This window comes from Aegilops tauschii, chromosome 7 (genome assembly GCF_002575655.3).
Source record: "Aegilops tauschii subsp. strangulata cultivar AL8/78 chromosome 7, Aet v6.0, whole genome shotgun sequence".
Lineage (NCBI taxonomy): Eukaryota > Viridiplantae > Streptophyta > Magnoliopsida > Poales > Poaceae > Aegilops > Aegilops tauschii.
Genome location: NC_053041.3, coordinates 216,475,813 through 216,487,059, shown reverse-complemented (window position 1 = coordinate 216,487,059; position 11,247 = coordinate 216,475,813). Strand labels below are relative to the sequence as shown.

The window sequence follows — 11,247 nt, the reverse complement described above, 5'->3', positions numbered from 1 at the left end:
TGCTGGTATTTGGCTGCCGCATGCAAAGATGTAAGTCACCTCTTCCATTTAAGTCGTAATCCCAACTGTACCAATCTGAATCTAACCTATGTGTTCTTGCACAATTGAACCTTGAACGAAAATTATCTTCCCAATCTTTTAGCGAAGTAAGCAAATGAAAATTCTAGGAGGAACGTTGCGGAGCAGTGGAATTGACACAATACTTGTCCAGCGGCGCTCTTCCCTCGGAATCGATCACATGCCGACGGCTAGGCGGCATCCACAGCAGGCGACCCAACTCGCACACTGGGCAGGTACGCCGTGCTCCGACCGCACTCCGCAGCAGTATCCAAGACCGGCGATGCCATGTCTCCGGCGACAGCTCACCTGCGACTGGTAAAGGCAGAGACCCAAAAGGCAAAAGGAGAATGTGTCACCGGATCGAGGCCGTCCAGAGAATGACCAACCGCACCAGCAACCGTCCGATGCTACCCACCACGCGTAACGGCTTCCTCTTCCCCCCACATCGTCTTCGAGTACACACGGGCCCCGGATCTACGGAACCCCGACGGCGCGGAGCACACTCCGGCGGCCGGCGATGATGGCCGGGCGCAATCACCACCAAAGCCACGGCCAGAGGCTCCGCCGCCTCGTCCCGTGCATCCTCGTCGTCGTGTTCGCCGTCCACGCCGTCTCCTTCGCGCTCTACCTCCTCCTCCAGTCCAACCATCCTCCCCCGAACCCCGGGAATCCCGAAGCTCAGACCCATGAGAGAGTCCGAGAGCCGTCTTCCCGGAAGCCGTGGCCGCGCCTCCCGTCCTTCCTCCCCTGGACTGCCGACCCATCGCTGCCGCCGCGCTCCTGCGAGGCCTACTTCGGGAACGGCTTCTCCCATCTCGTAGAAGTCCTCCCGGAGGGGCGTGGGGGCGGCGGGTGGTTCCGATGCCACCACAGCGAGACGCTGGGCAGCTCGATCTGCGAGGGCACGCGGGTGCGGCTCGACCCGGCGCTGATCACGATGTCGCGCGGCGGCGAGCCGATCCACCAGGTGATGGGCCGCAAGGAGGAGGAGGAGCTGCCCAGGTACGAATCCGGTGCGCTGGTGGTGGAGGGGGCGGCGGCGGGGAGGAGGGGGCCCTTGGTCGAGCCGGGGTTCCTCGACGCCCACGTGCCCACCAACGGGATCGGGACGCACACCATGAGAGCGCTGCTCGACTCCGCGCGTGTCGTGCCGCCCGGTGAGCTCCACTGCTCCCAGGTATTCTTTGCCGTGATAACTGACTCTGTTTCAGCAACCTATAACTGATAAGGTATGTTTGGTGATTGATCGGAAGTGAATTATTGCACAATCTATCTTCCTAGAAAGTAATCTCACAAAATTGAAGAGTACGGAATTAATTGAATCTGCTGGATTAGCTATCTTTGCTAGTATTAATTTCCTTTATTTATCAGTTTCCTAAACAAAGGGTAAATTGTGAGAAATTACAGGATTGCTAGGATATTCCTATCTGCAAAAAAGGCTTTGTAATCTTACTCCGGCTCACATAATATCCACCTCTTATCACTCCACTCGTGCTTATGGGATGAGTGGTGGATGGTGGCTAAAGTGCGTATAACTGTGTATACTGCATACCAAAAGAAAATGATCTAAGCCATAGTCCCTCAACAGTAACTGCCAGCAACTTTTCTCAAACAACCTCTGACAACAAATCGTATTTGGAATCCTAAATCTTAAATGCTGCAAATTCAGTATCAGATATCCCGAGTGGTGTGTATTCTCTCCCCTGTATGATGCGAACTCATTTTTACATTAGATGTAAATCAGAGCCCTTAAATGGTAAGAATAATTAGTACTAGATATGAAATAAAAAAGGTAATCCCATAATTACTGCATACATGCCAGTAATAAGAAGAAACATACAAATAAAGGAAACTGCTATCTGTGCTAGATGCAGACTCTGTGTGAAATAGAACGGATAATTTTTGGGAAGTTCAATAAGGACTTTACATGAACTAAAGGTAGTTCAAGAAACCAACAATTGGGTTAAAGCGACTATGTTGTGTGGTAGTTCAAATAGGTCGCTCATATTGAATTGCGATGTTTCATGATGCGTTTAGAGTCCCTATTTGGTAACTGCATACAAACTAGTCTTCAGCAAATTTGGATTATTTGGCTTACACATGTGCATGGATGCCCAAGTTTACTTCCTCAAGCAATTTAAGAGGCATCTGTGTCTCTCTGTACATGCCACATATTACATAGGAATGAATGATGATATGAAAGTAGTGAATCATAGCAGGCTTTATATAGACTTACACTCATTCACATTTAAACAAATAATGACACATTGCAATTGCAGCTAACAAGTTTTTCAGTTATTGCATTGTCTTTAAAATGCCATTTATTTTTGTCATGGTAAGTAAGAGGTTGAACCTTGGGGTTATACAAACATAACAAACATATAGTCTAGGAAGCTGCAATGAGCATTGTAAGCCTATGTGCCAAAAAGTAAATTGGAGGGAGTAAGCCGGGATGTTATCACTGAGCAATCAAACTGTTACATATGTTAGTATTTCTATAATCAGTGTGGGGAGTTTTACCTTTTCCTTTCTGTTCTCAGGTTGAATGGGTACTTCGTAAGAGCCTAGTTCTACTATTAGCATATATAAATATCGTGGTTATTCTGTTCGCTATTTGGTTCAGTTTCAGTTTATTGCAAATTTTTTGGTGTAAAACTGGGTGCAGCACAGTTTATGCTTCAATTGTGCTCATATACCAGTGATGCATGTCTGCGCACTTTAATATCAAGGAATGGTTAAAAAAAACTAGTGGTGCCATATTTCCATGGTATTAAACTGTACCAATGTAATGGCTCTCTTTGTGTTATACTCTTCATGAAGAAGCACATGAACTTCTTGACAAGCAGATATTTAATTTATTTCATGATTGTGACTATTATATGGCAGTACTTATTCGATTGTATTATTTTGAATAGATTCTTGAATTCTTCCTAATTTCTCTAATTGCTTAGTGACTGTGTTGTAACACTTGGTGCAGTGGATTGAAGAACCGACACTTCTGGTCACACGATTTGAGTATGCAAACCTTTTCCACACAATTACAGACTGGTACAGTGCATATGTTAGTTCCAGAGTCACGAATTTACCTGATCGTCCTAATGTTGTTTTCGTGGATGGGCATTGCAAGGTATGTACTGTACTTAGAAACATTCTATGCTTATGACTCTTGGTACATTACATGCGATGTGTTGCATTTGTTATGATTAATTAGTATGTTTCGACAGTAGTTTGGGTGGTAAAATATCAACTTGAGAGTTATGTGCCTGATCTATTGTTTGTTAGCGTGTTCATATTTTTCACATAGATATCTTTGCTCGTTTGGTATTTGGGACCATATCTGCTGCCCCTGTTAGGAGATCATTGCAATCTAAAACTCTTCCAAATCCTTTCCCTTTCTCTTAGTATTTCTGTTCTACATCTCCTACAGATACAAATTCCTGAGAACTCTGTCCTGACACCTGATCCAAAGTTCTGCCATTCATACAGCTCTATGCCTCCACGTCTGCCTGAGCTTGCATTTTCAGTTGCTCTATCATGTTATTCTCTTTGTTCAGAATTATCATATGCAGCTTAAAGTGCGGTTTATTGTAACTACTCAGTAAACTTTGAAGAAAGAATGGAACACCGGGCAGAGTTTGAGTTTTGACTCTAATGAGTTAAGCTTACCAAAATCAGTCAACCAAACAATTCTGTGGCATGCCTCATCAATCATCTCATCACGTCACCACCTGTTCATGGAATAGTTAGAACATTGCCATACTTTTGATAGTTGATGTGTGTGTGTGTGCTGTTTGTAACTCCTTGTCAGAACATTTGAAGAAAGGGTAGGATGGTGAAGAATAATGGTAGTTCTGTTTATAAGATGTCCAGCAGTGTTATCATTATATTTACAGTATGATATCCTTCCTACCAAAACTAACTTATGTTTCCCATTCAACACAAGAACATGAGCAGCCATATGCTCAGTTCTGCCATTGTATTTGTAGAACTGCACGCACCAGCCAGTTCACCCAAAAGCTCAAGCTGATAGGGGAAGCTGGGCTATGCATTTATACGTCAACACTCCCCCTCACGTGTGGCTCCCTCGGGCCTAAACGTGGACAGAAAGTGGGCTGCAAATTTTCTTTTTAAATTGCGCCAGCCGGGTCTTGAACTCAAGACCTCTTGGCTCTGATACCATGTAGAGCTCATGCACTAGCTAGTTCACTCAAAAGCTCAAGCTGATGGGGAAAGATGGGCTATGCATTTATACATCAACAATATTGATATCAACTGCTTGCTACTTTGTGAGTTTCGAGTGTATTTTATCTGCGAAGTAAGGAGTGAAATCATTCTTGTCCATAATGATTCATTTGTTTTCCCCATGTATATGCTTGTCTGTAACAGATATGACCTGATATCCGCAGGCACCACTGGAGCAAACATGGGAAGCACTTTTTTCAAATGTGACCTATGCCAAGAGCTTCTCTGGCCCTGTTTGTTTCCGGCATGCAGTTCTTTCACCATTGGGCTATGAGACTGCTCTATTTAAGGGGCTTAGTGAAAGCTTCAGCTGTGAAGGAGCCTCTGCTCAGTCCCTTAGAAATAAACCAGACCACCAGAAAACTGCACGGTTGTCTGAATTCGGGGAGATGATTATAGCTTCTTTTGATCTTCTGGAGGATGGGATCGTGCCGCCTAAAAAAACATCAAATGGACTCAAGATTCTCTTTGTTCGGAGAGAAGACTACTTGGCCCACCCACGTCACAGTGGGAAGGTTGAATCTAGGCTAAGCAATGAGCAGGAGGTATTCGATGCAGTTGAGAAGTGGGCAAAAGGTCAGAAGTGCAAAATAAACGTCGTGAATGGTCTTTTTGCGCACATGAGCATGAAGGAGCAACTCCAGGCTATCCTGGAAGCTTCAGTTATAATAGGGGCTCATGGGGCTGGTCTGACACACCTGGTTTCAGCCACGCCAGACACAAAAGTTCTTGAGATAATCAGCAGCTTCTATCGACGCCCACATTTTGGCTTGATCTCACACTGGAAGTCGTTAGAATATCATGCCATAAATCTCCCTGGATCATATGCAAGTATCCCAGACGTTACCAATGAGTTGGGGAATATACTGAAAGGTCTCGGATGCTGAAACGGAGGTATTCTTAACGTTGAGGTATTCGTCGTGAAAAGCCACGAGCATTGTTGGGTGGATAATTCTATTTAGTTCATATACACTGGTCACACAGCCACGCCCATGCTTGCAGTTACAGTTGGAGATCACTCTCTGCTGGTTATTCATTCAATCACGCCCGTCGTCTAGGATTCACACAGCCCCAGTTCTCGGCGGAGGAATTTTCTGCTGCCAGATGTAGACCGATATTCCACTGACAAGCTACTGATGACATGAAGAAACCCAATTGACACTGTCCATTCCGTTCTCGACGTGTTTCGCCATGATCCTGGGCCTGGCTACTGGGGGTGGATCAAACTGTAATTGTAATTTTATTGTTTGGGCTTGAACGTTTTTGTGTTGCAATACGAGTGTTGAGTGCCTCCCACTGCGCAGTTCGTGATGAACATTCTTGTGCACGGTGTATGATGCGCCCATTATTTCTGCCAACGGACGCGGGGCAGCGGCGGTGTATCATTTTGGAAGGTGGGATCGACGGTGCCGGGTCAGTCATAACGCGCTCGCCCGTGTACTTGCGTACCTTGTTCCTTTTGTCTGCTGCTGTTGCTGTAGCCCGCACTGTTGATGATAGTAGCCATTGTCTTCCTGGACGGTATCATTGCTGCCTGCCCGGCGTAGGCGCTGCTTCGACGTGTTAAATCGAAGCATCTGTGCTCCGGCATTTATCGCCCTCACCTACTGGCGGAGCTAGCCGCGTCTTGAATTTTCCGGAGGGAAGGTTGGAAGAAGGGCCGGCGTTGCTGTGCGTTTGGGTTGTGGGCACCGTGGGCATGTGTCTCGTATGAGTGAGGAGGGGGCACATGCCGTGCCGTGCCGTGTTGCCGGCCGAGATTAGCTCGAAACCCTGGCCGGAATCATGGCTCTGCTCCCACGTCTATTGGGCTTGGGTCTGGGAGGGGTCGCCTTGGTTGGGTTTCTTCTTGTTTTCCGTCTGGACCCGGCGCCTGAAGGCTATGAGAGATTGTGCGAGTTTTTCTTTTCTCTTTGAGGAAAAAAAATACCGTGTTGAAATATAGGGCCGGCTATAAAATCAGCGACCCTGTTGAAGTATATCATTCTTAGTATATTTATCTCTCGAGGAACATGCATGCACATGTGCACGGCGATGATTACTAGCGCATGTGGTGAGCAAACAGTGTATGGCTGCTCATACGGGTCCAAGATACGCGAGTTTGCTTGCCGCTTGCCCACGCGATCCTATGTGCTCGCGTGAATGGGTGGTCGATCTCATCATGGACATCACAATATTTACCTACCTCGAAGACATACATATATAACCACTAGCCGCGCGATATCATCGTCGGGTCGAACGACATGGCCATCAAGTGATCGACGGCCATTAACTCCTGCACTGGATGAAACACAGCCGAAAGCTCACATCACAACAGGCTTATGTGGTACACCCGACCGTGAGGTCGATCGATGGGGACAGTTACACTATGCCCGGCCCCGCCAAGTCTAGAAATAAAATACGGTTACATACATACATGCATGAATTCAAATGGAAATGCAATCATTCGCTTGATTAAACGATCGACGAACTGATTCCAAATCAATCAACGAGAGGGAGAGCAACAATGCGTGGGGTGTTGGCTGAGAAGTTCTTTGAAAGATATAAGGCTCGACGAGAGGAATGTTTTGGATGCGTGGCTTTAATCGTTTGTGCAAGTTGTACTGCAGTGTATAGTGTATAGTGCCCCTACTAATACTACTTTTCGGTCTCTCTGATGGATGGCCGTGGCCGGACTTGAATGCCGTCGATCCAGTCTGCCCCTTCCGTGCAACCACAACACTATGTGTGCATCACACCACCAGCCCCTTGTTCTCTGGCTACTATTCCAATTAAATGGGCTCACTGTACGCAGTTTATGATTATACCTTGAACCCGCTCTGTCTGCCCTCCGGCCGGATCCTCTGTTGATCGCGCCACCACGGCCCAGATTATGTCCCGTGCCCACTCTACCAACAGTGAGTGTCAGTGAATTCCCTTTTAGCTTGCAACGTTTTCGGAGTACGTACAACGTGTATGGAATTACCATATTTATCTACCCGGTTTTCCGGCCGAATCTTTATCTTACAAAATGTGCAGGTTAATCTTTCCTTTTCAGAGAAGAAAGACAAAATATGCAAATTGCAGGGCAACTCTAGGATTTTTGTAAGGGTGTAGCTAGATGTTAGTCGACCGAGACTTAATCAAGTCTCAGTCAAGCAAATGACATAATATCAAAAGAAGAAAAAAAAATTAAAAATAATATTTTATACGGATCTTCATGTAAGATCTTACTAATATAACATTGATTAAGAATTCGTTAAGTCTCAGTCTGTTAACAATCCTATTTTTATAAACACATTATAGTTGCAAATGCTCTCATACACTAATATACATCCATCTCTATGAATGCACGCACGCACACCCTATCCTATAAGTACCTTCAAGATACTAAGCCGACACTCCACCACAAGGAACTTAACCATCTAAGCTACGCTTAATCCACAACTCTAGTATTATTGGATGCTATATACTATATATCATATGGTTTTTTCACAAAGAAAAAGTTGCATGCATAACGCCGATGACTGCAAATTAAGTTACAAGGACCGAGTGGTACCACGTATGCAGTCTGCGGCGGCGTATTAGGATCTATGCCGATTGATTATTACTCCAGTTTTTGTACCACCGGAACAGTAGCACCGCCCCGACTGGCTAATGAATTGGAACAGTGGGCGGTTGGTCAAGGCCACCATTCTCTACTGTAGAAGCGAACAGCTCGATCGCCTAGCTGCTTAATCTGAACATGCCGACCCTCTTCGACGCCGGCCTCCTTCTGTGCCGAAATGGACACCGCATGTACACGCATAGTTCCCGCCTTGAATGCGGCTTACTAGCTTAGCTAGCTAGCTGCTGAAAGCTACTCTGTTTGATGAACAATTCCTAGCTTCATTGTGTTTCTTTCTTCAGGTATGTATGTGTCCATGATCGAGTGAATGCACATCGCGTCGCGCCGCATGTGCATGCATATATGACACTGAAAGCCAAGTTATGATCATGTCGAGAGAGAGAGAGAGAGAGAGAGATAAAACCAAACGCTACACTGGAGAGCATTTGTATCCTGCGTGGCTGCATATGTGAGGCATGCATCCATCCATGTGTGTAGTATTTGGTTCGAGTTTGGTTTGGCCGGGGCACCTCTGGAGAGAAGGCAACTAGTAGCAGTACGTACCACCGGTAATAATGCACTGCGTGTCATGCATGCATGCATGCATGCATGCGATCGACGGCCGGCATATTGCATGCATGCATGCAGTAGTTTTCCTAAACGCGCAGCAGTGCAAAGGCTTACGTACGTGTGCTAGCTGCTATAGTTACGTGTTGCATCCATGTGCCTTGCCTAATACACGCAACTTCGAATCTCCCCAAAAGAATCGACGCACGAATACACTGTGATCGGTGCGTGTGTGTTCCCTAGATTACAAAAGGCCGGCCGGCGGCTTTCATTGCCCCCTCCGGAAGCAGCCATGAGTAATGGGTGATGCATTCGTCCTCCCTTGAGCAATATGAACAGTGAGCACCGTGCATGCCGCAGAGTATTAATTGTTTTCCCTTCCATTGGCAAAAGGATCTTACATATAGTATTGGCAAAAGGAGCTTACATATAAGAAAGTGCTATTCTGATCTCGAGCTCACATGCACCCAGATGAACAGCAAAATAAAAAAAGTAAACTAATTCAAAAAATTCTGAATTTTTTATGGTAAACTTTGACAAAAAAATTGTATGCTTAAAAAATATCAGCACGAAATAACATTTGTGGAAGTCGTAGCAAATAAAAAAAGTCAGCAGTCCAAAATGTTTTTAAAACTAGAATTTTAGGAGTATCAGTTTTGGTTTTTTTTTGCCAAGACTTCTATGAATGTTATTTTATGATAAAATTTTACAACCATATAAAACATTTGTCAAAGTTTACCACAAAAGAATTCAGAATTTTACAAAATTATTTACTATTTTTTGATTTTACTGTCCATCCGAGAGCATATGAGCTCGGGAGCAGATACTCTATGTCCCTTACATATAGTATAACAGAAAATATATAGGGAGAGCATTCTTCACTTGGTCTTATAGAAGGGGGTGTGGCAGCGGCAAGGTGTAACCGGCTGAAAGTTCATCTCTCATGTATCCCTATTAGGTTTTGGTGATTAATGGCAAACCAATTGAAAGGATTGTCACTTTATTAAGTTTATTTCATGAAACTAGTTTATGTTTAGTGTGGATATCAGTTGACCGCTACGTCCTACTTTTCAAGATGGCTTCTACCTCAAGCTTTTAGATTGTAAATTTAGGACGCTAATATCTAGGTATCGTCAGATCTACGGATGCCTGGGACAAACGGTTTGTTCGATAGAAAGGATCGTTCTAAAGAACAATTTAGTTCGCTAGAACAAACCACCCAGCGCGATCCCAATGGCCTGACAAGCTATTTGATGGGCCTCCCTGCTTTAATCATCATGTCAAACAAAAGTTCCAGTTAATTGGTTTTTGCAAAGCAGATCACCACTAAAAAATTATACAGCAAAGGCAGAGAAATGTATATTTACATTTGCCATGCTCTACTTTCTAAAATTTGCCATGCTATACTTAAAAAACCCGCTATATTTTAATTTTCAAAAAATCAAAGAAGTTGCTAGACAAACAAAAATTCCACGGTCTACAGAATAAAAAGGTCATGATCAAAAAAGTTAAAATTGCCATGTTACCTACAATAAAATACCATGGTCTAATTAATAAAATGCCATGGTCTAATTGAAAAAATTGTCCTGGTCTAAATAATGAAATTGACACGCTACCTACAAAAAACTACCATGGTATAAATAATTAAAGGAATCCAATAACTCCCAAACGTTCGGATTTTGAGCATTTCGTCCCGAACGTTTTTACATGACAACTTTAGTTGATAGGGGATGGCAACTTTAGTTGATAGGGGATGGCAACTTTCTCCTTTTTCGTTTTTTTGTCAGAAAATTACCATGTTTTCCTAATCTCACGCAAACTAAACTTGCCACCTAAAACGTTCGGGTTGCCATGCTTAAATCCCGAACGTTCGGGAGTTATCATTACCGTAATTAAATTGCCATGGTACCTACAAATAGAACTACCATGGTGTAATTAGTAAATTTGCCCATGGAATAATTAAAAAGTTGACATGGTCTAAATAATGAAATTGTCATGCTACCTACAAAAAACTACCATTGTCTAATTAATAAAATTGCAATGGTGTAAATAATATAATTGCCAAGCTACATATAATAAACTTTAACATGGCAAGTTCATAAAATTTCTCCGATAAAAAACATGGTTACTTTGGATTTGCAATGGGCACATGGCAAAAATAATAAAATTGCACATGGCAAGTTTAAAAAATTCTGTTCTCTAAAAAACATGGTGACTTTTGGGATTTGTAATGGGCACATGGCAAAAATTAGGGATTTTTGTTCTTCCAAAGATGGATTTTTTTTGGAATTTCTAGACTTTTTCTCCTGAAATTTTCAATGAATTCAAAACATTTTAGCTTCAAAAAATATAGCAAGTTTAACCACATATATTCACAACTCGCTTCCAGTTCAAGTGGTCAGCTCGCCCGTCCTTTCCTTCAGTACCATGTACCCATGAGCTTTCTCACATGATCGGGATCAATTTGATGTAATCGGTGGTGTGTTTGTTGGGACATGATGAATTATCACTTTATGAATCAATAGAATCTTTTGAGATTTTTTTGTATAATTAAATAGCTTTGCATGCTCTCCGATCTATCTATCTTCTTCGGCCGAGTTCGACGGGCTTTCTTCAGAGGGAGTGGTGCTTTGTAGTGGGTTCAATCTTGTGGTGATCTAACCCAGTGACAAAAAGTGGTAAGACACATATTGTAATTGTTGTCACTAAGGGTAAACGATCTGGTTTATTCATATTATTTGACTTCTTCCTGTCTACATTATGTCATCTTACTTATTGTGGTACTTTGTTTC

At 43.6% G+C, this 11,247-nt stretch overlaps 1 protein-coding gene across 1 annotated transcript; it reads left to right on the top strand.

Moving 5' to 3' along the window:
- Positions 1-232: 232 nt before the first annotated feature.
- LOC109773455 (beta-1,2-xylosyltransferase RCN11) lies at positions 233-5,598 on the top strand. The gene is made up of 3 exons (XM_020332149.4): positions 233-1,237; positions 3,038-3,187; positions 4,467-5,598. Exons 1-3 carry the CDS (start codon positions 578-580, stop codon positions 5,187-5,189), a joined length of 1,533 nt encoding a protein of 510 aa, XP_020187738.1. The 5' UTR covers positions 233-577; the 3' UTR covers positions 5,190-5,598.
- Positions 5,599-11,247: the final 5,649 nt, after the last annotated feature.